The sequence below is a fragment of the Dermochelys coriacea genome, chromosome 26, assembly GCF_009764565.3.
Source record: "Dermochelys coriacea isolate rDerCor1 chromosome 26, rDerCor1.pri.v4, whole genome shotgun sequence".
Taxonomy (NCBI): domain Eukaryota; kingdom Metazoa; phylum Chordata; order Testudines; family Dermochelyidae; genus Dermochelys; species Dermochelys coriacea.
Window position 1 is genome coordinate 11,923,594 of NC_050093.1, and position 27,754 is coordinate 11,951,347.

The 27,754-nt window shown below is 45.0% G+C and overlaps 2 protein-coding genes and 1 long non-coding RNA gene across 6 annotated transcripts in view; 1 reads left to right on the top strand and 2 right to left on the bottom strand.

Moving 5' to 3' along the window:
• The first annotated feature begins 687 nt into the window (after positions 1–687).
• On the top strand, positions 688–17,818 carry LOC122457573. Its single transcript, XR_006277181.1, has 3 exons — positions 688–738; positions 8,458–8,465; positions 17,160–17,818. It is a non-coding gene; the product is annotated as an uncharacterized LOC122457573 (long non-coding RNA).
• Positions 4,458–13,773, bottom strand: SNRNP27 (small nuclear ribonucleoprotein U4/U6.U5 subunit 27). Its single transcript, XM_038384648.2, has 6 exons — positions 13,615–13,773; positions 12,478–12,598; positions 11,700–11,812; positions 10,081–10,160; positions 6,557–6,621; positions 4,458–5,334 (listed from the first exon to the last, which is right to left on the bottom strand). The coding sequence occupies exons 1-6, from the start codon at positions 13,649–13,651 to the stop codon at positions 5,280–5,282; spliced, it is 471 nt and encodes a 156-aa protein (XP_038240576.1). The 5' UTR covers positions 13,652–13,773; the 3' UTR covers positions 4,458–5,279.
• A 682-nt stretch (positions 17,819–18,500) lies between the features above and the next one.
• ADD2 (adducin 2) overlaps positions 18,501–27,754 on the bottom strand; it is a 97,720-nt gene continuing 88,466 nt past the window's right edge. For all 4 annotated transcript variants that reach the window (XM_038384900.2, XM_043503179.1, XM_043503180.1 and 1 more), the window contains one exon: positions 18,501–25,418. In XM_038384900.2, coding sequence (XP_038240828.1) covers positions 25,102–25,418 — 317 coding nt within the window. In that variant the 3' untranslated portion in view covers positions 18,501–25,101. The remainder of the gene's footprint in view (positions 25,419–27,754) is intronic.

The following is a 27,754-nucleotide window of genomic DNA, read 5'->3' on the forward strand; positions in this document are numbered from 1 at the left end:
GGTCAAACCTTCCCCCAGGCCCTATTTTTATTGTGCAAGGCTCCTCCTTCGCAGCTTCAACCGTCCACTGGCTCCTTCTAACGGAACAAACCAATCAGGGAGCAGCAAGGCCAGAGAGGCGGGGACAAAGCCCCTGGGGCCAGGTGTCGGGCTTTGGACCCTAACAATGCAGGGACCAGGAAATTCCAAAGGGCGATGGGGGGGGGGGGGATGCAGGAAGGGGTGCCGGGGGAGGAGAAAAGAGGGATGCAGGGCGGGTGCAAGGGGCAGGGAGGGATGAAAGGCGGAGACAGCATGCAAGAGACAGGGAGGGTAGAAGGAAGATGCAAAGTCCGGGTGGCTGGATGCAGTGCGGGCTATAGCTGCAGACGTGCGCAGCGTAACACCGATGATTAGACAAAACAAAAGGCCACCTGGAAAAAAAATAAAAAATAGAACCACTTATCCCCCACCCTTTTACAACAGACCATCGCAGGACTCACGGGGGAGGGCTTTTGCATGATGTTTTGCAAGGCTTTAGTGCATCCCTCCCTTTCTATTATTCTCTAAAAAAGAAAAGGAGTACGTGTGGCACCTTAGAGACTAACAAATTTATTAGAGCATAAGCTTTCGTGAGCTACAGCTCACTTCATCGGATGCAGTGCTTATGCTCTAATAAATTTGTTAGTCTCTAAGGTGCCACAAGTACTCCTTTTCTTTTTGCGAATACAGACTAACACGGCTGCTACTCTGAAACCTGTTATTATTCTCTAGGTATAGATGAGGAACTCGCATCAGCTTGTGTAGCACTCGCCCTGGCCCTTCAGGTTTTTCAGAACTGGTTGTCTAGGCTGCTTCTCCTTGCCCAGTGCTGATATGCCAGTACTACCTGCTTCACGCTCATGGGCACAAAGTCAGACCCGCTCTGGGGAAAAGGCTGCTTCAAACACTTCTGCCACAATTTGTGATTATTCAAAGCTGAACTGTGCTGGTAAAAGTGCATACAGTCGAACAGGGCATGATAAGCATGGAGAAGGCTCCAACTCAGTAAATTGGTTCATACAATGAGCACACACTGATTATTGTCAGACCAGCCTCCCAAGAAACCACCTGTTACTGGGGGTTTGCCACTTGGCCCTAAATGATTCCTCTGGCATGATCCCTGACATATAAATCTAAATAGTAGTTTGACCATTTAACCCGACAACATAATAATAAAACACAGATTGCCGTACATGCTTGGTTTCTGTTCTTGTAAATCAAGCCATGTCCTATCATAACATGACTTCATGTACAAAGAAAGTGCACAAAGAACTTTTACATGATCAGAAGTGACTGGCAGGTGTTCTCTGGCATACAGCATTCAGACAAGCAGGCTAACATTTGCCTCACTGACCATAACTGCCACATGTAAATGAGGGACAACTATGTTTCAGATCCATTTTTAAAAAAGCAATCAGTAAATGGAGCCATAAAAAGCAACCACAGAAAATAGCATGCAGTTGAAGCAGCAGAGAAAGGCACCTTACCTCTGCTCTTTTCAAAGAGCAGGGGGAACCCACAACAGGCAAAGATCGTCAATTTCTTCTTTCCAAATACCAGGAAGGAGCCTGTCTGATGTTGCTGCAAACAGCTGAACTACTAAGTCACAGTTAAATATTGTTTAGAGCAAACACGTCTACAAAAACTTACTATGCCTGCCTTTTCTCCTTCTTTCCTGCTTGCTAGCCTCCACTTTTCCTATTTAATCTTAGTGTCTTGGTCTTTTTCAGTGTCTGTATTCCCTCCAGCCTCATTTTGCTATTTTTCATCTAGTTCAAATATTTGCTTTCCCATGAGACTCTTGCTAACCCCACAAAATTCCCTCTTTTCTAATTGTGCCTCTCTCCCCTCACCTATTCTTAGGGTTTTTTCCGCCCTGTGTATCCCAGCCTGTTCCCCCCTTCTCTTCATTTCTGCTTCTCCAGAGCACTGTCTACCTAACCTCTAAGAGAGGATGTCAGAATTTGTATGTTTTCTTCCAGCTGATAATGCTACACTTTCACTAACTCAGTAGTCTCCAGGATACCTAGTTAGGCAACATCAGAGTAGAAGCTCAATATTACTCTGATAGATAGTAGGAATATACATTAATAAAGGTCCCTAGGAATCTATTAACCATGTTGCTTGAACTGAGGATTTCCCACTGTGACAGAGGCATAGCAAACCCTCTTCTCTTATTATGAACATAATACCATGGCTTCCAGTCCTTCAGTTTTTCCAAGGACAATGTCAGGCAAAGCTACATCTCAAAGCATGTGGCTAATAGTGTTGGGGGATGGGGGGTCAGGAGTACAATGTTAATTGCAGGTGGATTCCTGAAACACCTGGAATTAAGCTATTTTATATCGTTATAGAAGGACTGCTGGAGTCGCTTTAGCCCCAGCCCACACCTCAGTGAGAGATGCAGGACAATGATCTCCCAGAGAAGCATTTGTTTCTGCACTAGTATGGAGTCTCTCAGGCAGCAGTCACCTCCCAGGTTTAGAGGTGAGGGTGAAGAATTCATCAACAAACCAGGACATGTTGTTCTAGGACAACCAGACACTTGCTAATGATTGTTTTTTAATCAATCAGTTAAGGATTTAAGATAGTAATACTCTATTTCACATTCTAACTTGACATGGTTCAGGCAACCAGAGGGAATTTATCGGAGGTCAGCAAAAAAGAGGCCTCCCGCTATATTGTGTTAATCAAGACTTATGGTAGGATAAAGCCTTGGAATAAAGATGTTGCCCTCACCTCTAGGCTGTTTTAATCTATGTTTGTCATAGGCCCAGTAGAAAACTGGAATCCAGCCTGAGATTAAGAATCAGGCATGAGCTTTAACAGAACATCTTCATCTCCGCTGTGGTTGTGTTTTGGGGTGGGGGAATATCATCATCCTCATGTAAAACAGAGTCTTCCCCATGGGAAAAAATTACAAAAGCCAGCACAAATTAGACAATGTTAGACATTTAGATTTTCTACAGGCTTTAGGTTCCTTACTGTGACCCACAGTGCTGGACTTCTGCAGGATTCAGACATCATTCTCAGGGTTTGTATGTAAAATTCCAGATCTCTCTTTCCCCCCACATCTCTAAAAGAAATCCAACAAGGCATGATTTTACATGTTCAAGAATACATAGCAGGACAGGTTCTTTTCAAGAGTGTTCAACAGGCAAATCATTTTTTGGTCTTTGGTATTGTAAAGAAATTTCTTCAGGGTATTTTGGCTTGCCCTCTCCAGACTTCAGGGAGATATTTGAAGGGCACAAAGAATGCTTAGGCAACCTGCACCAACTGAAAAATCAATAGAACTGAACACCTGAAACTTATTTGTGCCTTTGGAAAATCTTCTTCCTCCTCATCTAATGACAGGCAGTTCTACATTGCAGGCTGTCAACTTCCTCAGTCTTCTGTTATATGCAGTACGATCTTTACTCACTGTTTTAAACAGGCTCTGGCCTTACCTTTATTTATTGGTTTTGGCTGCCCAATTTCAACAGTCTCCATTACCAGATTGTGCTTGGCACAAGTGTTCTGACTATGTGGCATCCTACTAGTGTCAGGTTCCTACATTTATTTGTGTGGGCTGAATAAATCCTAATGCCATTCTAGGTCACTGGAGAGTTGCACATGTGACTTTAATCTGGATTGTTCCCTCTGTCAGATTAGTTGGGGGAAAGGAAAATATAAAATCATGTTTTGCTTGTCAATGGTCATGGAGACTACAGGAAAAGCTGTGATAAAATGTGAAGGATGGAGTAGCAGGAGGGCTTTAGGAAACAATCTCACCTGCCAAGGCATGAATACTGAAGCTTGATTAAAAAAGAAAAACAGGTCATCTAAGGCAAAGGCTATTTGCTATCCAAGTCTCGGAGGTTAAAAGGTACATGAATGCAAGAGATTTTAACTATTTGCATAATGTGAGTTATCAAACTTTTGATCAGACATTCCCAAAACCTCAGTCCACAGACTACTGGCGGTTTAGAATCAGCTGCTGGTGGTTCAGAGACAGCAGATGGGTCCCACAGACAAAGGAGAGAGGAGATGAAGAATAATAGAGAGCAGGATTAATATTTTCCAAAGGACAAACACCGCTTATTGAACTAGAAAGAGCTAAAACACACGCACAACTTTTCAAATGTTCCTTTGCCATGGAAGTAATGGCGGTATTTGCCACAGGGACGTGAATGGAATCATGAATGGAAGAGGTGGTCTACATGATTGCGAATGGGAGCAAAGGTGTTCATTAGGCATTTGATGTCGAATGGGCATGTGGTCTACTCTACGAACAAGTTTTAAACCACCACTTGAAAAAAATCAGCCACTGCATGTGCTGCCACCTGCTGGTATGTGTGTGAAATGGTACAGCAAATAAACGATGGCATTTGAAAAAGGTTGTTTATAAAAATAATCTAGATGCATAATAAGCAATGAAGGTGGAAGGCATTAAATGTTTCACCTCTGGGTCTTTAATATAACCCAGATTTACCTCCAAACTTTGCTCACAGAAGAATCAGCCTCAAGAAGAATTTTAAGTAACAAATCTGTAAACAAATATGAAAACTGAGGAATATTACGTTTTTCCAAGCCAAACAGCAAGTAAACTGCAACCCTTTGACACTATGCTATACTATCCTACTCGGTAGTTCTTGACAACTTTGATTATTATCTAGTAAGGAAAGGGATATGTGAAAAGTAAGGGGGGGGGGGATCTTAAAATTAGGAAAACAATTCTCTTTCAACATTCTCCCATGAGCACACTTTCAAAATAATTCTGTTTCTGTTTTAAACCCTCAACCAGATTTATCTTCACAGTGATTTATCCCTCTGTTTGACAGGCAAATAAATTGCCCAGACATCTCCAAGCGCCTCCTCTCTGGTGCTTTATTCCTGAGCAACGCCATCATATTTTAAACTATGGGGTGGGGGTAAATATATACTGGTTTTTATTGTAACTGACAATATTTTGTTATTTTAAAAAACTCAGGGAAGAAATGAAAAATAATACATCTAACAGGAAAGTCCTGACAGGGAACAAAACAGGCCTGAACATATTCAAATCCCAACATTTCGAAAAAGCATCATTTTTACCCTCTCTTCCTCGAAGACAAAGCAAACGTTTCTGGGCTCTCATAAATAAGCTGATTTCTTTTTACAGTGAGAAGCTGAGTTCCTGGCTCGGAGACCCCAGCACACACAAGTCACAGCGAGACAATAAAATGTTAACTATTCGTGCTCCAGATGTCATTCTTCACAGGTAACAAGACTAGACATCAAGCAATAAAATCCAACGGTCTGTTGAATCCACCTTTTCTGTTCATGTACTGCCTGTGATGAGGGGAAAGAAATCAGCATAGTTAGAACTTAATTGTCTGTACTCATGATGAGCTTTAGCAGCTCCAATCTACTCATACGGCATTGATGTTTTTTAAAGTGCTGGTGGAAATCCAGCACAGGTTGGCTGGGACAGAATGCTGCTCCCACTCTACGACAGCTTGTCCGTGCCTCATGTGACATGAGCTAGGTGTTGTTGAGAAATACCAAACAGGATTGACGCTAACTGGCATGTCCGATGGGAGTCTTAGCGAAGAAGTCATGGTTGAATGAGCCATGGAGAACTCACCCAACCACTGGAGCTAATCACTATGATCAGGTCTACTCCAGCAAACCCTTCACGTCTACACTGAGCTTATATTGGACACACACACACACACACACACAGAGAACTTTGCCAGTATAGCTTTTCCTGATGTAGTGATCAAAATAAGTTATACCGACAAAGACACTTTTACGTCAGTACAACGGGATCTGCACTAGGGCTTTTGCCAGTTTAGAAATATTGCCAAAACAGATAGCAAACTCCTGCTATATTGACAAAAGATTCTAGTGCAAACCTGGCTTATGTCAGGCTGTGGCACGCTGGTTCGGAAGCTTGCCATGCTTTTGCCAGGCTGTTCGTGTTCAGTAGCTAAAGGACTTCAGTCCAGAGGGCCATCAATACAGCATGTTTCACAGGTGCTTAAGTTTAACTTAGAGACGCAGGGTGCAAAAAAAAAGAGAAGGTAGGCTACATTTTTCAGGCAGTTATAAGAAGCCGAGGGAGAAGAGTTGCAGTGACATTCTGTCCCACTCTAGCCAAGTATTTACAGTGTGTTTCCTGCCAGAGCATCTGAGCTCTGTACAAAGTTACATATATCGAAACAGGGAGCAAGTGCACCTTCGTTCTTTGGTTCACTAGCAATGGAGATTTAGAGAAACTAGAGGCAAGAAACATATCCGTTTCGAGTAGTGTATAGAAAACACATTTGCTTTGAGTAGTGTAGAACAATGCTGAGATGTAAAATCAACAAGCACTCCCCAACACAAATGAGAATGACCTCTCAGTCAATAACACTAAAGCCCGCCATACTTCTCACCAGGACTACAAAGCCTTCTCTGAATCAGATTGTCCTGGAAAAGAAATTATGTCTCCTCCAACATACCCATGCCGACAGCAGATATTACAGCCTCCAAATCAGAGCAAGTCTGTCCAAGTGGTAGAAACACAAACCTGTACTTTCTCTTCTGTGACACGTTTATAGCATAGGCATTTACAGAGCCATCCACTTTCTTCCCCTGAAAGATACAATGGGAAAGAGAGCTCCAAAACTCAGTGTGTTTTACAGAGAACTGTTTAGGAAGAAGAAAAGGAGTACTTGTGGCACCTTAGAGACTAACAAATTTATTAGAGCATAAGCTTTCGTGAGCTACAGCTCACTTCATCGGATGCATTTGGTGGAAAAAACAGTGGAGAGATTTATATACACACACAGAGAACATGAAACAATGGGTTTATCATACACACTGTAAGGAGAGTGATCACTTAAGATAAGCCATCACCAGCAGCGGGGGGGGGGGGGGGGGAGAGGAAAACCTTTCATGGTGACAAGCAAGGTAGGCTAATTCCAGCAGTTAACAAGAATATCAGAGGAACAGTGGGGGGTGGGGTGGGGGGAGAAATAACATGGGGACTTAGAACAACGCTTCCTCAGCTCTCGTCCCCTAATGCCCCTACTCTACTTGCGCTACATTGATGACATCTTCATCATCTGGACCCATGGAAAAGAAGCCCTTGAGGAATTCCACCATGATTTCAACAATTTCCATCCCACCATCAACCTCAGCCTGGACGAGTCTACACAAGAGATCCACTTCCTGGACACTACGGTGCTAATAAGCAATGGTCACATAAACACCACCCTATATCGGAAACCTACTGACCGCTATTCCTACCTACATGCCTCTAGCTTTCATCCAGATCATACCACTCGATCCATTGTCTACAGTCAAGCTCTACGATATAACCGCATTTGCTCCAACCCCTCAGACAGAGACGAACACCTACAAGATCTCTATCATGCATTCCTACAACTACAATACCCACCTGCTGAAGTGAAGAAACAGATTGACAGAGCCAGAAGAGTACCCAGAAGTCACCTACTACAGGACAGGCCCAACAAAGAAAATAACAGAACACCACTAGCCATCACCTTCAGCCCCCAACTAAAACCTCTCCAACGCATCATCAAGGATCTACAAGCTATCCTGAAGGACGACCCATCGCTCTCACAGATCTTGGGAGACAGGCCAGTCCTTGCTTACAGACAGCCCCCCAATCTGAAGCAAATACTCACCAGCAACCACACACCACACAACAGAACCACTAACCCAGGAACCTATCCTTGCAACAAAGCCCGTTGCCAACTCTCTCCACATATCTATTCAGGGGATACCATCATAGGGCCTAAACACATCAGCCACAATATCAGAGGCTCGTTCACCTGCGCATCTACCAATGTGATATATGCCATCATGTGCCAGCAATGCCCCTCTGCCATGTACATTGGCCAAACTGGACAGTCTCTACGTAAAAGAATGAATGGACACAAAGCAGATGTCAAGAATTATAACATTCAAAAACCAGTTGGAGAACACTTCAATCTCTCCAGTCACACAATTACAGACCTGAGAGTGGCTATCCTTCAACAAAGAAACTTCAAAAACAGACTCCATCGAGAGACTGCTGAATTGGAATTAATTTGCAAACTGGATACAATTAACTTAGGCTTGAATAGAGACTGGGAATGGATGAGTCATTACACAAAGTAAAACTATTTCCCCATGTTATTTCTCCCCCCCACCCCACCCCCCACTGTTCCTCTGATATTCTTGTTAACTGCTGGAATTAGCCTACCTTGCTTGTCACCATGAAAGGTTTTCCTCTTTTCCCCCACCTGCTGCTGGTGATGGCTTATCTTAAGTGATCACTCTCCTTACAGTGTGTATGATAAACCCATTGTTTCATGTTCTCTGTGTGTGTGTATATAAATCTCTCCTCTGTTTTTTCCACCAAATGCATCCGATGAAGTGAGCTGTAGCTCACGAAAGCTTATGCTCTAATAAATTTGTTAGTCTCTAAGGTGCCACAAGTACTCCTTTTCTTTTTGCGAATACAGACTAACACGGCTGCTACTCTGAAACCTGTTTAGGAAGAGACACAGCAACATAAGGGCACAGGTTGTGGAGCTGGGATCAACACATCTAACCCAGTGTATATCACTCTTAAGCAAGCCAACTCGAAACCAGAGACAAGGTGGGTGAGGCAATGTCTTTTATGGGACCGATTTCTGCTGGCGAGAGAGACGTGCTTCCGAGCTTACACAGACCAAAGCCTACAGCAACACTGCATGTAAGCTGAAACCAGTTAGAACCAACTTTCTAGATCTTTGCCAGGTTAGTTTTACAATGCAGATGAATGGAACTAACAGAGCAAACCCCCTTTTCAGAAGCAACTAACTACAGACCTAATCACTTTCCGAAGGTCACATCATATCACAAGCTCAGTGTTAACTCCCACCTGCTTCCATGGGGGTGCCATGAAAAACAGTGGCAGGATACAACTTTGTCTAACCAAGGCTGTAGCATGGATAGGAGACACAGTTGGAATATGTTTTTATACATTGTAACCAGGCCTCCCCAGGGCTCTGAGTAAAAGGGACCTTAGTACCCATCAGGAATAGGAAGGATGGTTTAGTGGATAGGGCACTTGTCTGTGACTCAGGAGACCTGGGCTCAATTTCTGGCTCAGCTGCAAGCTCCCTGTGTGACCCTGGGCAAGTCACTTAACCTCTGTGTGCCAAAGTGCCTCATCTGTAAGACAGGGATGATACCACCCTACCCCCCCAGGGGAGTTCTGAGTGGCAAATAATGATTACAAGGTGCTATAGCATGAGTGGTGCATAGACAGACACTACAGTTAGGATTAATTAGCGCCAATAGGGTAATAAACACTATGATCAGTATTAAGTGTTTGCAGGATCACACCCTTGGGGAGAAGTATAGAGTCAGGCTAAAGGACTGATCCAAGCTCTGCAACTGGAATTCCATACTGTGGGGGTGTAGCCAGGAGCTTGCAGATCAAAAGTAGCAGAGGCAAGCGACAAGAAAATAAAATCAATACATCCGCATTTTTCCACAATAGAAGCCAATATAGGAAGCCCTGCTCCCTTGGAAACCCACAGGGTTTAACATCTCACTTGAAAGCCAGTACCATTAGAAGCACAGCACCACACTGGGGTATCTGTTCAAGATCCAGCACAACACTCCCTCTGTCCCAGCACAGCACTGACTTGGTCCCACCTTACTTGTCTTGTGAGGGCTCAAGGGCTCACAGCACGAGGGGGCAGAGCTGCCAATCATGACCAGTATGTTAAAGTCCCATGCTAATTCTGTATTACAAGATCAATACTGGCTCGCCTCCGTACTGCCTATCAACAATACTCTTCTGATGCAATGTTTCAACACACTGATGAGTTATCTCTTGCTACTTACTGACAAATTGAAAAGCTGAGACACAGACCTGTAACACCAAGAGATTTAATGTTACAGCAAAACAGCTAACCTTCCTCCATCCTCTTGTAAAGGATTTTCCTAAACTTACCAAGATAGCTTGGCTATACCCAAGAATGTATTGTAAATATAATCTGGAAAAAGGTCAGGACTTTTTATTCAAGTTCTATGGAACAGTCCACTCACTTTTGTTGTGTCAAAGGATCCAAAGCCCATTGTTTTCATCATTTCAATTTCCTCCTCTGTTTTGCCTTCCATATCTTCTTCTGAAAAGACAAAGATACAAGAGGGATATGAAATATAATACTAGGAAAAATTACCAGGCACTTGATGGAAACTTATTGAACATGCTGATTAGGAAGGTAGGGAATAAAGATGTGTGCATGTGACAAAACCATTATGTGTACTGCAAAACTGGCTTTTTGGTCTGCCCAAACACAGCTCTGGAACAGAAAACTGGTCCGGGGGTAGAGGAACAACGCAAGGTCAGATTTGGCCCAAAAATGGAGGTTTCGCAGATGTTTGTTTTTACAGTATCTAATGAAAATATTCCTAAGTTCCTTTGCTTTTAAATGCCAAAGAAAAACAAACAAACATTCCCCTATGTGTTTGCAACCCTTGCGCTAGCGGAGAACTGAGCAAAGAGAACGGCAAGAAGAGCACAGGGAAATTTAGATTTATTTTTAAGTTCAGTCTTACTAATGTATTAGTTGCACAGTACCACACGTGTGCACAGTGTTTTACAGATGAATAGGAGTGCAAGATCCCAGCTCTCAGGAGCTTGCGACCTAGCTAGACAGAGGTATATAACTAGAAGCATACGATGACGGATGATTAAGGTGGGATATGGGAGGCAACAGAAAATGGAAGGGAAACTTCCTCTAGGGGAGACACTGTGGTTTCAATTTCTTTCTTTTTTTTTTTTAAAAAACACATATACTTGAGATACCTTTTTTTTAAAGCAAAACTTAGCAAGTATCGCAGATGACGGAGGAAAGTGAACTGCTTTGTTAGGAATGCACATAAGAGTCACGCTGGTGCTTTGGATGGATTGCACAATACCAGGCAAACCACAGCTACTCTGTATTTCAGTTCTGCCCCATTATACAGATGGGGAAAATTCCTTACCTCATCCTGTGTGTGTGTGTGTGCTGCCTAATTCATTAACATTTGTAAAGTGCTTAGACATCCTCTTAGATTAAAGACACGGTCAGGCCTTAGATCTTGGGATCAGATCAGTAAGGGCTCACTCTTAGGTCTTGCATGGAGTCTGAACCAATTGCAGAAATACTGGAGTTGCGAAATTCAATCAGACCCAAGGTCTATCTAGTTCCTGTCTTTGACAGTGGCCAGCACCAGAGGCTTCAGAGGAAAATGCCAGAAACCCTACCGTAGGCAGCACGAGATGATCTGCCCTACATCCTAACTCCTACTAGTTAGTGACTGAATTGCACCCTAAAGCATGAGGTTCCATCTCTCTTCCAGAACGGTTTTTGTGCATTAACTATGACTAAGCACATGGAATGGGGCCTAGGAGGGCAAAGTATTATTAAAAAGGGTCGCATGGCTCCAGGGCTCCCTCGCAGATGGAAAAAGGATAATCGAGAGAAAATTGACTAACATCTGCCTTTAGTAATCCTGGTTTATGCAGTTGCAGAGGCCCTCACTTTCATGGGCATCTACTCCATTTACCAATTTTATTTAAGTCCAGTAGATTTTAACTGGTTCTCTACACATCAAGGTAAGATCAACACAAAGCCCAAGAGCCAACTTTGCTTCCCAAGGTTAGGACTCTGCTCTGTTACCGGTGATCTGATGCTCTTTGCTTTTGGCATCTTTGTTTTCTTTCTTTTCATCGTCTCGCCTTTCCTTCTGCCGGGACGGGGAAGAAGAGCTGGATCTGTGACGTCTCGGGGACCTAGAATTTCACACAAGTACAGATTTCAATCTAACAACAAGAGAAAGGAAACTATTGCAGCAGTTAACACAGTAATAAGTGCTGGAGGTTGAATCTACAACAAACACTCAACTACAATCCCACCTACAGCTTTACGCGTGACACCAAGGAAGTAGAATAATGGTTATGCGGTGTTACAATGGCTGGCATTGTCTTTGATACAGGCAGAGGGGGCGCACAAGGAAACACTATCTGTTGACTCATCTTATCCTTAGACTGTAAGCTCTTTGGGGCAGGGACCATCTTTTTGTTCTGTGTTTGTACAGCACCTAGCACAACGGAGCCCTGACCTATGACAAAAGACCACAGGTGCTAACGCACTCCAAACAAACAACTAAACAATACAAGGAGGCATCATTTCATCACATTTGCCCTAGTTAAGTAAAGGACAACACAGGCTGCATATTAGGAAAGAGCCTCCTAACAGTGAGATCTGTCTGACTGTAGAATTGTTTTTTCCTCCCCTCAGCCTGCCCAAAAACCCATTTCCCACACCATGGAAAGGTAGTACCCTGTTACCTTGTTGATATCACAGTAAGAATCACACCAATAAGAACAGTGGGAGAATGGGGCTGTCAGCTAGAAGCTCTGCCTATTGGCTTCAGATAATTCAGATATTTTCTCACCTGGATCGCCTCCTATGCGGGGAACGGGAACGACTCCTCCTCCTGTCCCTCTCCCGGGACCTCGAACGCTCCCGTCGCCTCCTCTCCCTCTCCCGGGAAGCAGAACGAGAGCGCCTACGTTCTGAAAGAAGGCACGATTGGGGGGGAAGAAGTGTGTGGGGGGGTGCTGATTAGTAGTGGCTAGCTGGAACGATCACCATCCTTGTTATAGCTTCAGTAAACCGCTGTGTTTATAAGGGCGTCTCCGCCATGACTAAAACTAAAAAAAGGGGAGAAGGATTTCTTCCATCCCCTAACCCTCAAGACTTGCTCAGCGGTGAAGGGGATTGTCCTAAGAGCAACGAGAGCAGAGAAGGAACGATGAGGAACGCACGACAGCTCTTATTGCAAAATTCTGAGCTCAACTTTTCAGAGGCAAAGAAAGGGAAAACAATTAAGGCTCTATTACCAACGTAGACATAGGGACCATCCTTCCTAACAGGCAAGACCCTGGTCAGCGAGTGGCTGCCGCAGGTGGATTGGTTTCTAGGGCTGGCTTATTTCCATTCCTTTAACAGCCTGCCCCCTGCCTTTGCTTTGGGGGGCATCTCCCCTCCACCCTTGTCTCAGGGTAAGGATCAGAGCTCCCCTCTACTGGAGGGAGGCAAAGCTCCCCCGTGAGCCCCACATGCGGATAGGTCTCCCCTTTGCCCCGCTATCTGGCTTCATGGGGTCCCTCCCCTGGCTGCGGAGCGATCTCTAACTCATCCCCCGTATCAGGGCAGAGATCAGAGGAGTCCTGCCTTTCTGGGTGGGGGTAATACTCCCCCCTCCCCCAACACAGATCCAGTCTCTGGACGATGGGGTAACGTCTCCCACACGCCCTGGGCAAGGATTTAGACGCCTCCCCTCCTCTCTTGGTGTGGCGGGGGAGGGGGGACACACTTCCATTGACCCCCCCCCCCCGGGCAAAGATCAAGGGCTCCTTCCCCGACTCCAGGGAGGTGTTTCCCTCCCATCCCCCCCCCCCCCGCCGTAGGCCGCGGAGCAGCGGTTCCCTCCCCCGAGGCGGACGGTGCCTGTGAGACCCCCCCCCCCCGGCTCCTCCTCTATTGCAGGGGGCGCCCCGGCATCTCCGCCCCCTCCCCAGGCACTCACCCCTCCGCGGGGGGGACCTGGAGCGGCTCCGGACCATCCCGCCGAGCCCGGACCCCAACGGCTCCCTGGGCCGCGCACATCCGGCAGAAGCCTCCGCCGGGCACTTCCGGCGGGCAGTCCGGCTCCGGCTGGGAACTCGCTCCGCCGGATGTTTGGTTCCGGGGCGATGGGGTTCCCCTGAGCACCTCTTTGGGCTGGGGCGGGGCCCTTCTCCCCCCCTCCCCCCCCACCGCACACCAACCAGATGGCAGGGCCCAACCACTAGGGTTTGTCCCGAGTTGCAGTGCCCAGCCCGTGTAGGCTCAGGGCCTGGCCGTGTTGGAGTTAGACCCCAGCAAACGAGTGTGGACACGGTGGGTGCCACTGCTGCGTTGTCTGCACCGGGGATCGGCAGGGCTGCATTGGTGGCCACAGATCCCAGCATCCGCGCACCTCCCTGCTGCAGCCCCAGCCACCCACGACGTGTTAACGCACAAGCATTTGTCTCCATTTGGGGATCCCTCGTGGTGCCAGCTCGTGCCGCCAGCTCATGCTCCGTGGCGCGTGTGTCTTCTCCGTCGCGGCGTGCAAGCCGTTTGCACAACCACAAGTGCTTGCACACAACATTTTACCATCTGCGCGCTGGGGGGGGGCTGACTGATACTCAAGGATATTGCTGATTGCACATGCGTGCGAGTCACAAGTCACACAACTCCGTCTTTCAGACACTGCCACTCATATTTTCATTACTCTCTTGCCCGCACCAAACATTGTGACTTGTGTTGTGTGCTCATTGCTACTCCCGTGGCTCAAAGATGGCTTGGGTAATCAAGCCTTGACCCACTTCGGTGTCAGGCTATCTATGCAGCCTTTCCATCTAGCAAGGTTCTATGGAATTTATTCATTGTGTGTGTGTGCTTCTGAGATGAGACTTTAAGAACTGATAATACATAGTCCTACCTTGAGTGCGGGGGCCTGGACTAGATGGCCTCTCAAAGTCCCTTCCAGTTCTATGATTCTATGAACTGAGGCCTGTTTGCTCTGCCTAGACGTTAGTCATCTCAGGGAACTTTTCATAAGGGACAGGAATTGCATAAGTGTCCTTGGACACAACTTCCTTTCTCCCTGCTGTTTGCAGCATGTTGTGCACCAACTGTTGTCCTCCAGTTGTGAGGTAGTTGCATTTCAGGTGTGTTACATATGTAGGCACTCCGGGATCCTTCAGACTAAATGTAATCTTGAAGCAGGACAGGTCACAGGCCATGAAATGCTCCTTCTGTATATTACAACAAATTAGCTTAATTTCCAATGCTCCTTTCTCTTAAATGTGTTGGATTCTCACTTAATTCTCTACTCAGCTATGTTTTTTGTAATGCTTCTGAGTTCTCTCCTTCTCCTCCTCCCCCACCATAATTGCTTGCAGCCATTCCACCTTATATTTTGACCAGCACATCACATCTTGTAAGCAATCTAAGTAGCTTTGGGCTGGATCACTGTATTGGTGGGAGACATCCAAGGAGTATCTAAGATGCCAGTGATTCAGTAGGTGGTACTTTTCCCTGTGAAAGAATAGTGAGACAATAACCCAGCACAGCATCAGGAGGTGCCATCTTTCAGTGAAGATATAAAACCTAGGCCTGAGTAACTTTGGGCATTAATACAATCAATTCATGTTACTTTGGGAGTGGTATCATATTCCAGCTGTGTTACATGGATTCTCTGAGCTGCTATTTTGGCAGCCTGGCAGAGAAAGACCCACATGAATTCCTACTGTCTTAAAGAAGGACAAACAGGACCACAGGGACTGGATACAGGGATCTTATGCACTGGTCAGATTGGGCTGGCTTATATCAGCTCATCATGCTGGTATTTTCTCCAGGACTTCTATCATGTGCTTTAGAATCTTCAGTTACCCATAAAACAAAGGCTCTGGCACTTAAGAACCTTTAAAATGTGAACCAGATGTAAACCAGTGCCGTGATATCTGCCTGAAATGCAGACAGCCTGAAAAAATGGTGTAAACTACCCTTAGTGAACCACAATGGAGGTGCAGTTCAATAATAGTAAGGTATGTCAACATTGCTGACTACTTCAGTGCTAGGCAAAGCTTTCAAGAAAGAAAGACAATTATATTATAAATTGCTGGACAACTTAATCTGAGCAGTGTCTCATTTTGGTGTCATAAATGGAGCTTGAGAGAATAATGCCACATTGAATGCTGATATACAGGGCCCATGGAAAAACTTGTAGCCGGTCTTCGAGGAAATGTTTTAAAGCAGCTGGATAGTTCAGGGAATGAGCTAGGTGCACCAGATATTTGCCTCCATATTGCTGGTTCAGCCCAGCCTACGGTGGTAATGATTAAAAGTGATCTAATAACTGTGTGAAATCTGTTTGGGAAGTTTCAGTCATTGAGTAGGAAAGCCGCCAGTAGCATTTTTAATGAGCAGTTTCAGCACAGTAGTGAAAGACAGGAAGACTGAACACCCTTCTTCTGCCTGAAGCTACCTCCAGCTCAGGCCAGCATTATGGAAGTGGTTTCATGAGAGGATTTAACTTACCAAAGCAAAAATCACATGAAAAGAAAATGTGTTGTAAGTGTTATGGTGAAAGTTTATTTCATTTGCTGCTGTTCCAGAGCTATCAAAGGGGAATAGCATTTTAACAACGAGCCTCTGGTCCTGAAATCACTCGGGCTGGACCTGCGTAGGCCTAAAGAGAGAACCATACCCACACTGAGTGTAGTTGCTTTAATACAGTAATATCCATTCAGTAAAGAAGAGCATATACAATCATCTGTATGCAGGGACATGCAGTTTTAACAAAACTCTAACCCAATGCAGATAAAGGCCTTGGAAATCACACCACAACATTCTCTTTTAACCAGCAGGATGACTTGGATATTGAAAGATTAAAAACCAAAACAGAATATAAAATTGTGAAGGAAAACCCCCAGGAAACAAACTGCAAATCTGAATGTCCCGCAAACTGAAAAAGTGTATGTTGACATACAGAAAAAAATATAGCTTTCAAGTAATTATGCACAGATACAAGATACCAGAGTCTAAGTAGCAATAAAGTTATTTACACCAGAACCCTAATGTAAAACTTCACAATATTAGCAAAAGGCCAACCCTTGGGACTTATTTACAGACAAAGACATTAAATAGCACTTTCAAGCAACGATTGTCAGACACAGACATTTCACTTTAACAGCCCAACTGATATACAGAACATTGTACCTTACTTAGTTTGGTTATTGTTAATATACTGATCAGGCTACCCTGGGTTACTATACATTTTAGTGTACTGTTACCCTAGGCCAATTTGCTGTGACAGGCAAAGCATAAAAAGCTGGTTTGAAGGGTGGAAAATGCCTGCTTGTGGATATGAGGCAGGCTCACCTGTCAATCCGCAAGGGAAATCTGAGGTTATTTCATATTTCCATTGATTTGATGTCACCTGTTAGCCATTTCCATTGCTTTAGCAGGCCGGCTACTGCCATATTCTTATTCTCCTCGCCGCCAAGCACGGAGGGTCTCTCCGCAAAGTTCACCTTCATTAAGATTCATGTTGGTAGGGGGCTGAATTATTGTGATGTCTATTTCTGAAGTGTGAGGAGTGCCTAGCCTTTTGCCTTGACTTCCTTGCAACTGTGGTTCAAATCAGGCCAGCTACTGGTTGTGAACTCGATGGAAAGGAAAGACACACACGTACAAACGAGGGACAACAGTTCTAGATTAATGTTTCTTTGAAAGACAGGTTTCTTCCACCCTCCCAATCTGTTTGGTGTTTGACAGTTGTCAAGCTAATGCCCAAACACTCAGTTCAGACCAATGCATAAGCACTGACCTTGGACTGAAAAACCTGATGGAAATAATTGCTCAAAGCACCAGCCCAGTAGCCTAGCAGAGGTGGGACGAAAGGTCTTGTGAGTGAGTGCACCTTCCCGATAACTCAACAAGCCTTATGCCACTCTCATAAAGGGTCCGATCCAACACTTACAGAACACAATGGAGTCTTTCTATTGACTTCAGTGGGCACTGGATTAAGATCTTCCTCTGTGTTTATACCTTCATTGGCTTCAATAGTGTCACTCCTACTTTACACTAGTATCAGTGAGAGGAGAATCCGGTTCAATGTTCTCAGATACCATGGTGATGAGCACAGTCTATGAACCTAAACAGAAGAGAATGAGGATTTGTGCCTGCTTATTCCAGAGCTGAATTTGGCCCAGGGTCTCTCTTTAAAAAAAAAAAAAGAAAAGAAAAAAATCTGGCAAACAAATTTGAACTGGAAGCTTTGGGGCTATTTTAAAATACTTGCTTAAGACAAAGATAGTCTGTGTGTGGTATGGTCCACAGTGCAGGTTGTATGAGGTTGAAAGTAAGAATGAAGCTCTTCTACTCAGATACAGGATAATGGATAGTCACAACCTCCCTCTAACTCATATTTCAAGCAGCCTGTTTCTCTGGGTAGGTGCTCAAAACCCAGTGTATGTGTGACTGCAAGAAAAGAGCTACAGGCTGTGTGTATTTGGTGGAAAAAAAAAAAAGTTTTTTTTTTTTTCCACCAAATGCATCCGATGAAGTGAGCTGTAGCTCACGAAAGCTTATGCTCTAATAAATTTGTTAGTCTCTAAGGTGCCACAAGTACTCCTTTTCTTTTTGCGAATACAGACTAACACGGCTGCTACTCTGAAAGGCTGTGTGTGTTATTTTAAAAAGCCCTCTCCCTCCTCTCCGCCTAGTCTCCAAATTGTACGGCTATAACCTTGATCAAGCATCTCCAGGATCAGTCAGCAGCCCAGCTGTGTATAGGTGTAAGCCCCTATATTCACCTGGATTGGATACCTGCAGCATCAGCCCCTGTACAGCAGGGAAAGCGGCTGCCAAACCCCCCCATGCAGGTGGGGAGGGAGGGGTGGGCATTGGCTCCTCCCCGAACATGCCAGCCAACATAACTGAGCCAGCTGGAGAGGGAAGTGATGTGTGCCAATAAAAGGGCTGGGGAAGATTATTTCCTCTGTGAAAAAAAGAGGAAGCAAGGATCCAGTTGTGATTCTCACAGTCACAATGGAGACTGCGCGCTTTCCCTGGGGCACTGCAGTTCCATGCTGCTCTTAATGTGGCTGGACTGCCAGGTGCCAGACCAGCCCTCTGTGAATCACAAAACACTTCTGCATGAAGCCTTCTCCAAGAATCCAGCCAAGCATTGGGAGCATTCAGGGAGGGTGGAGAAGACAGAATTAGATCCCATACATTTCTGCCATTGCTTCACACAGAGCTCTTCCTCTTCTCCCCGCACGCCCCTTTCCCGGGAACAAATAAGCATAAATCAGATCCATAATGGCAGGGATAATTAGGGGGTAATTTCAGAATAATTACATGGTTATTTATGCCTTGACGATTACATGACACAAGTGTTACCATGAACAGATGTAAACTTATAAATGAATAACCAGTAAGTAAATATCATGTAATTACAGAGCTAGTCTATGGTCATTGTTCCTTATTAACTCAAGTGCTTCTCTTCAGAACAGCTCAACAAAAAAAAGCCAACAGAAGCCCTGGAGATTCCTAAATTATGTGGATCTGGTTATTCTGAGGGAATTGGTGCGTTAGGCTTTTGCAGTTCTGTGCCTTATGTGTGAAAGCCTCTCACTGACTCTTCATGGGCCTGATTCTGAGTGCTCACAATGCCCCCTGATGTCCACACCTGGTTCGGCTCTCCTTTATACTGATGCAAAGGCCCGATCCAAAGCCCCTACATGTCAATGGAAACACTTCCATTGATTTGTGCAGGCTCTGGCTCAGGCCTCAAATCATGACTGACTCCACTAAAGTCAATGGTGCTGTGCTGGTGTGAAACGACAGGAAGCAAGATTAGAATCAGGACTTCAGTGGGTCTTAACGGAAGCTCAGAGTCTGATCCTGAACGGCACCAGCACTATTCAATGAATCCCTTGTTAGGACTGTTGTACATATTCAGTAAGGCGAGTAATATTTACCAATATGGTTTCAGTTACAAATTAAGGTCAAATCCAAGGGCTATTATAGAGGAGACGGCCGTAAGCTGCAAGAACTGGATTCAGATCCAAGCTTCATCACAGTTCAGGAATGATCAGACCTGGGATTTTGGTTCAGGTCCCTTTCAGGATTATTTTATCTGACACTTCTAAATCATGTCTGGGGCTAGGCTTGACTCCCAGTCACTTTGGCCAGGCCTCTTTTGGCAGCTCAGGTTCTGGCATTCAGGGCTTGTTTTGTTTTTACATGCAAACTCATATGTAACCACTGCTAGACATTCAGTCTTAAACATAGGAAATCACAGCATTTTATAGGAATGTGGCCATAACAGATCAGTGATCTATCTAGTCCAAGAGTCTGTCTTTCACAGTGGACAGTGCCTGAGAAGAAGGGATCAATACCTTGTAATTGTATCTAATAATGCAATACTTCCCCATACAAGGACAGCAGCAGTTTCTTTCTGATCCCAGTTGGTGAATGGCTTATCCCTTTTTAATTCTTATACTTTAAAAATAATGCTTATAACTAATGCTGTTTTGAAAGACAGTCTATTAGACCCCAGTGCTGTATGCTTACACAAGCGAGATTCCTCCTAATTGAATGGGAGTCCAGATGTGTAAGGGCTGCAAAGAGAGGCATTAGAACCAATATTGAGTGTGACATTTCACTGAAGAACAAAAAGGCAGAAGCAGAAGGAATGGAGATTTATATTGATTTCTTGCTGCGTTTCATGGTTCAGAATCTCATCATACTTGATCTTGCATGTTGGATTGTGGCCTTTGGTGCCTAGTGTGATAAAAGCCAGGCAGCCTGCAATTTAGTAGACTGGTAAGATTAAAGATGATCCCCAGCCCCAGACTGCAAAATTTGGGGGTATTTGGATCAGGGTTTTGGAATGGTCTCATCTCTGCCAGAGACAGGTCCAGCAAGAACGCTGGATCTAAACATCCCTTAACTGTGGTGGTACCAGCTTCTATACCCAAAATACAGCTCTGAATTGGGCGAATGTCAAGCTGACACCAACCTTGCAGCAGAAGGAGGGGGAAGGAAGTGGCAATCGGCCATGGTGCCATCAACAAACATATCCAAGATGGTAGATAGAAAACAAAAGTGGAGGAAAGCAGGGGGAGTACAGAAGGGGTGAGAGGAGATGCAAAAGAGGAAAAGGAAAGAGGAAAAAGAAGAAAAATAAAAAGTCTTAGGACCAAGCTGTGAACCTCTTAGGCATCTGGGGGAATGGTGACTTGAGACATTCCAAAAACTTAGCTTTGGGCCTTTCTTTATTTTCTTCGAAATACAATGTGAGCCATATCATATCATGGGGAGCCATATTACTTTTGCCTCTGCTCCCCATGATATTTTCAGGCATTAAGCCTAGCTCTATTTATTTGACTTAGACACACACGCACACACCTCCTCTTTTTCCTGCCGTTAATCCCATCATATGGGGTCCACTCTACGTGTCCTCTCTCTCTCTCTCCAAAGCACTTTGCTCAATGCCATAGCTTCTATCACACCACAAACTAACATGTCTTCCCTTATGACATCCCACCATTTCTTCTTGGGTCAGCCTCTCTGTCTTTTCCCTTCAGTCCTGATCTCGTGGACTCTTTTATCCACACAATTATCTAGACTGCGCTTTATATCACCAAACCGTCTGAGCCTGCACGCCCTCGTTCTTTTGTTTATGGCTGTTACTTTGAGCATGTCTCTAACCTACGTGTTCCTCACATGGCCCTTCTTGGCTTACCGCAGTCACCCATCTCAACATTTGCCTTTCTGTGGAGCAGACCATTTGCTCATGTTTTTCTTCTTTGGTGCCCAACACCCAGCACCATACCTTAAAACTGGACACACACTACAGGGCAAAAATCAGAGCTGGTGTAAACAGGTGCAACTCCAGTTCAAGTAGCAAATAAGGAAGTCAGTGGAACTTATTAGCTATATGAAGTCTGAATTTTGCCCCATGTATTAATTGTACTAAGGGTGGTATTCACCTCAGCATAAAACTCAGTTACCACTCTCGTCCCCAGTTCTGCAATCTGATCCACATGTCGTGTGCACATTCACGTGAAGCCCCACTGGAGTTTGTGGGACCCCAGATGATCTGACTGCCGGACTGAGGTCATAGGCCCAGAACTGTGACTGACACCACATAGACGGACCCCTTCAAATGTGTCTGTGGCATCTGTTGCAGAAGCAGGACCCAAGTTTTCAAGCTCTTTGGAGGCAGGGACCGTGCTTTCATCTATGTTTGTACAGCACTTAGTTCAATGGGGCCCCAATCCGGATCATGGGCCTCTGGGCAGAGTTGTAATTCAGATATTAAATAACAATAAAACATCATGGTCAATAATAACCATTGACTCAGCAGGATCACTCGGGGTGAAATTCTCTGGCCCGTATTATTCAGGAATTCAGACTAGATGGTCATAATGATCCTTTTTGGCCTTAAAATCTAACGGTAATAAGTACAATATCCAACAGTAAATGTTTATAGGTTTGGGCCTTTAATTTGTCAAAATCTGCCCATCGTGCATACAATAGATTTAGGCAACAGAAACTTAAGCCATGGCTAACCTCAAGAACCTGGATTTAATTTATCTAGCATACATGAACACCAAGAGTACTTATCTAAAAGGTCCAGCATTTTTGCTGTTGAGGTTTTTTTTGTTGATTTTTTTCGCATTCCACATTTGCCAAGCACACCTAGTAACTTGCTCTTTAAAACAAAAAGAACTTGTGTTTTCAAAATATCTTCCCCTCCAGCCTATCCCTGCCCCCTCAAAAAAAAAAAAAAGATGGCAAAGCAAGGTTTTGGTGCTTATTAAAAATTGCGAATCACTCCATAGATCTGTATTAAGGCAAATCGTGATGCAAGATTGGGGAGCTGATTCTTTACCCTATGAAGAAAATGCATCAGCTACTTTCTCAATATGGATCTTGCTAGAATGCACGTTCTTGGATTCCCCACCACAAGAGCTTTATTAAAAAAAAGATTATTTCAAGGACATTTTGCCTGAACAGATGCTGTTATTGTGAAAGGGAATAATAAATAACCATACCTAGCGTTCACATAGAGTACTTTTCAACAGCAGAGCTCAAACCACATAGGTGAAACTGAGGTGCAGAGACTAATTCAAGGTCACCCACCAGGCCAGAGCTGGGAATAGAACCCTGGTCTCCTAAGAGGCAGTCGTGTGCTTTAACCACTAGACCCCACAGCCTCATTCCAACAAAGATGAGACTGAAAACCACAGGGTTGGAACATTTCAAAAAATAATCAATGAAAGTTCTTGTTTTTTTTATCAGAATTTTTCCAGCCAGTTTGCTTCATACACTCAGAGATGGATCCAGCTCACAAATTATGGATCTGGAATCACGTCCAAATCCAAACTTCACTGGAGTTCAGTTTCACAGTTTCAAGTCCAAGCCACTACAGAAAGAGGCCAGCTTCCTGATTTTATAGATCTACGGGTAGACATTAGAGATGAACCTGAACCAGAACACCGCATCAGTATACAGACTACAATATCCTTCTAAGTCAGTTGTTCTCAAGCCTTCCATTCTGTGGACCTGATGACGGAGAAAGATTTCTCCACGGACCACCTCTTTCCCAGCTTCTCAAACCCACCCCCCACTCCCTTGCATGGTTCTCCAAAGCCATTCTGTGGACTAACAATAGCCCATAGTTTGAGAACGGCCACCCTAAGCCTTCGGGGTCTGAGCCAGCTCCCATTTAAGCCAATGGAAAACCTCCGTTTCAATGGGGCAAGATCAAGATCTCATTTGGTTAGCACCCTTAATGCCAGAGTCCTAAAAGTGACAGAGGAACATTGGTCTGTTTATCTCCTTTAACTGTGGCATGACAGGTTAGATATTAGCTCAACCTTTCTAACTATACGGATGGCACTGGAACAGGTTACTGAGAGAGGTTGTGGAATCCACATCATTGGAAGTTTCTAAGAACAGGTTGGACAAACACCTGTCAAGGATGGTCTAGGTTTACTTAATCCTACCTTAGCATGGGGGGATAAATTAGATGATCTCTCGAGGACCCTTCTAGCCCTATATTTCTATGATTCTCTGAACTGGAAATTGTAATAATCCCCATCTGTTGGTAACTTTGTCTTATTTTGAAGAGAGGGTGAAGGTTAGAGATGGGGGGGCAAGTTAAGCCAGTTGGCAATAACATGTAACAGGAGTGAACTCGTGTTTCATTTTCACGCTGGAGTCGGGGGTTGGCAGGAGGGGGCGGGTGGGGAAGAGGGAATGTACTCACAACCCCTCTTCGCTGCCAATCCGGAACGACATCTGCCGAGCCAGTGGAAGCTGAACGCAATGAAAAGCGCTAACAGGTCTCATATCTGCATCATAGCCTCGTCTAAGTGTAATTAATTAGAAGCACAGCAAGTGGGGGTGAAGTCGCATTTTCTATAGGCTTTTCATTCTGCAGTGATTATTACAGGAGTGATATCATCAGCATGCATTTATTCCAAACTAACAAAGTAGCCCTTAGTGACTGAAGTTTCCTTGCTTCTTAAACTTAACACAGAGAGTTCCTGGAGGCTTTTTTTCCTTCCCCGCTCTTACCACTATATTTATAGTGGGACACGTTATCTTGTGTGTTATCCTGGGGGAGGGATTTGTGTACTTCCCCACCGACTGAGACACAATATTCATTTCCAAGAGGCTTCACTATTGCAGCAAGTGGATCGTTAGATAATTTGGTGTCACCATTCTGGCTAGAAAGGAACTTGAAGATGGCTTGTTAGCCTAGGTGCAAGGTAGTCACCCAGGAAGCAAAAGATCCTGGGTCCACAGCCTGACCCTTCCTTCTAGGAGAGCAATCCTTCACCTTTGGTTTTGATAAAACTGGATGGTCTCCATTTGAGATTATACAGTGAATTGCAACAAGGTAATTAGCCAGGATTCCACTGCAGAACTGGAAAAAAGGAATCAAGCATTGTCAATGTCCCCTCCTGTTTCATGAGGGTCTGTTCTTGTGCCAAATTATTTCTAAAAGGTGGACATGTGGGCTGTAAAGGTAGTAGCATGTGGAAAAAAACCTCAGCCCACAGGAGATAAATGGTTTGGAGCATTAGCGCTGTGACGAGGAGGAACTGGTCCAGAGAACCAGTTTTACAGCTTGTGAAATTAGTGACTGCCTCCCTTGAGCAGAAAATAAGGACCACAATCATTCCTAAACTCGCTTACTTCTTCAAAAACCGGTTTAACGGGGAATGATATGTCTCGCGCCATGGGTACCCATAAAATTTGCCTCATTTCCCCCAAAGTCTAGGTGTTGTCTCAGCCACACGTATTACACAGGAGTCATTCTGGGACCCTCAACCTCTGGTTCTATCTCAGCACAAACCATTCTAGGAGAGGCAGCTATTGGCTATCCTCTACTGCTCTGGTGACCTTGGTGGGTGGGGGAGAGGAAGGAGGCAGCAGGAGGAGAAGGCCTGGAGAGGAATCAAGATTCAGCCTTCTCCTTCTTTTTGCCTTTTTTCAGGAAGGATGGGGTCCGGAATTTCTTCTTCTTCTTGGAGGGAGATTTGGATGGCGAGCCTTCTGGGGACACAGGCCCACTGGTAATTGACTCGGTTTTGTCCTTAGGGGCATCTGGGTCAGCATCTGTGGTTGTGGTCATCTGGCTCATTCCTTTGCTTAGGGTGTCTTCTGCAGTTTGGTCATCATCTTTCCCATTCACGACCACTGCTGCTGGCTGCGCCATCTCTCCAGCAGCAGTGGGATCAGCAAGGGCTTGGCTGGTGTCTGTCTTCTTAGCACCTTCACAAAAGAAAGACACAAGGCATGAGGATTTATGGAGGCAGGGTCCCCAGTCTCACTAGAAGGGCTATTACTTTGTGTGGGTTCAGGGCCGGATCGCCTGGCTTTGCCATACAGGCAGAACAGCTGATTGCTTTAGGGTTGCTAAAGATAAGGGTCAGCAGAATATCGAAGAAGTGATTTTGACTGGGAGACTGCAGGCTAATAAGGGGTGGGCATTTCCAGCTTGCCTAGAGCTAGCCCTGAGGCCTTACTATCATCATTCCACCAGAGACTTCAATGAGGATACTCTAGATTGACATTCATTTAAATAGAAGCAGAATCTGGCCCACGCTGTAAGGAAATTGTCATGACCTGATTCCCTTCTCTCTCACACCATTGTAAGTCCATTGGGCCTGGCTCTCCTATGCCGTGCACTTGGGTATTTATACATCTCTGCAAAGTGGGTGTGATCTGAAGTTGGTGGTGTGTTTCATCCACTTTGCACAGGACCTGCAGGGCAGTGGGGAATCAGGCCTATGGTATTTACACAGACTAGACCATATCATGCTCCCATTGAATGGGAATTTGACCCTTGATTTCAAAAGAAGCCAGAGCAGTTTCGCTGTGATGGGGAGAAAATGGGACACTGATTGAGACAATATGGCTGGGAAGGATCCTCTGACCCAGATAGATTTCACATCTCCTAGAGCCGGGGAAAGAGCTTGTGCTTCACGTTGCCTCCTTGGTTTCATTTTCCCTCCTTGAATGCAGGCAGAGCTAGAAGTCAGAACTAAAGATACGTCTACACGATAGCCACTGCCGTGGCGGAGCTATGCTGCTAAAGCTATGCCACTGTAGCACCGTGGTGTAGACAGTTCCTACTGCAATGGAAGGGTTCTCTCTCCAAGAGGCAGACGGAAGAATCCTTCCGTTGACCTAGTTATGTCTACACCAGGGGTTAAGTCGATCTAATGACAGTGTTCAGGGTGCAAAATTGTTCAGAGCCACCGAGCAAGGTAGCTAGGTCAGTCTATGTTTTACGTGTAAATCTGGCCTAGATTTAAAACCAGAAGTCTCTCAACTTCCTCCCTGGGAAAAAGAGGTTGCAAATTCCATCTACAGCAATCCAGAGAAGAAGGGATTATTGCTAACCAAACACAATGCCCAACAGCAGCAGATTGGCCGAGGATGGTCAGAACTCCTGGAAGCCTGTCTGCTAAATGACCTGTACATTTAAACAGTGCTAAGGGTATCTAGGCACTTGGGTTTTCCATTTGCTCACACATGCTGTTTTTCCTTCCGAGCCCACAAACACAGACAGGGGTGTGTGTTTTGCAAAGGGCTTCTTTTGCAACTAGTGTTAATGAATGATCCTCTTTGAAAATGAACTCAGGAAGCTGTGTTCTGGGAAGAAGCAATTGAACAATTGCATGCATGCCTCTATTCTCTTTTCCTCTTCCTTCTCCTCTCCCTCTCTCTTTTTTTCCCCTTGTCCCGTTAGATTTCTTTATTGGATTTACCAAGATAACTATCATTAACACACCAGACTTCCATAGCACCTTTCAACCAAGGATCCCAAAGGGCTTTACAAAGAGGTGCTGAGCCACCCAACACCCTTGTGAGGCACGCGGTATGATTTCCGTTTTACAGATGGGGAAACTGAGGCACAGATCATTTCAGCAACTTGCCCAAGGTCACGCAGTGTGAGGAACAGAACCCGTGGATCCCCTGCTCTAATTGCTAGACCACACTCTTGGCTGATACTTGTCACAGCTTGTGTAAAGCCCATGCAATATACATAGCGGAGCAGCGGTTCCCTTTGTACATATTCATCATGAATATATTGCTCCCTGTCTGTTTTGCCAACAAACTACCTTTCACCCCTTCTGCGTAGGCAAATATGGGACACGTTTAAAACGGTGATACAACTGCTTTGGTATTTGCCGGGCTGCTGGTTTGTCACTGGGATAGAGCTAGCATCGAAATATGGATAATATTTGGTATGGTGAAAGCTGGATCTCCTCCTTCCAACCCTCCCCCGGCAGAGGCTGGCTGTAAGGACACATTAACCTTGTTAATTCAGACAGCGAATACGATTTGTGTAGGCATCCCTGCCGTGATTCCATAAGGGTTTGGGATAGAGAGCAAATGGCATGGAGGAGGAAGCTTTCTTTCCAGGGCCTGCAGAGCAGAGAACATTTGGAATCAAGCAGTCAACCCCCAATCTTGGCTGCCCTCATTTATAAGGCCTGGCTCTTCACTTGACTCCAAGCCTGCCTGCACCCCCACCCAGCGCTCCTTGACTTAGAGCCCGATCCTGGCGGGCACAGAGAGGTACTTACTCAATGTGTAGC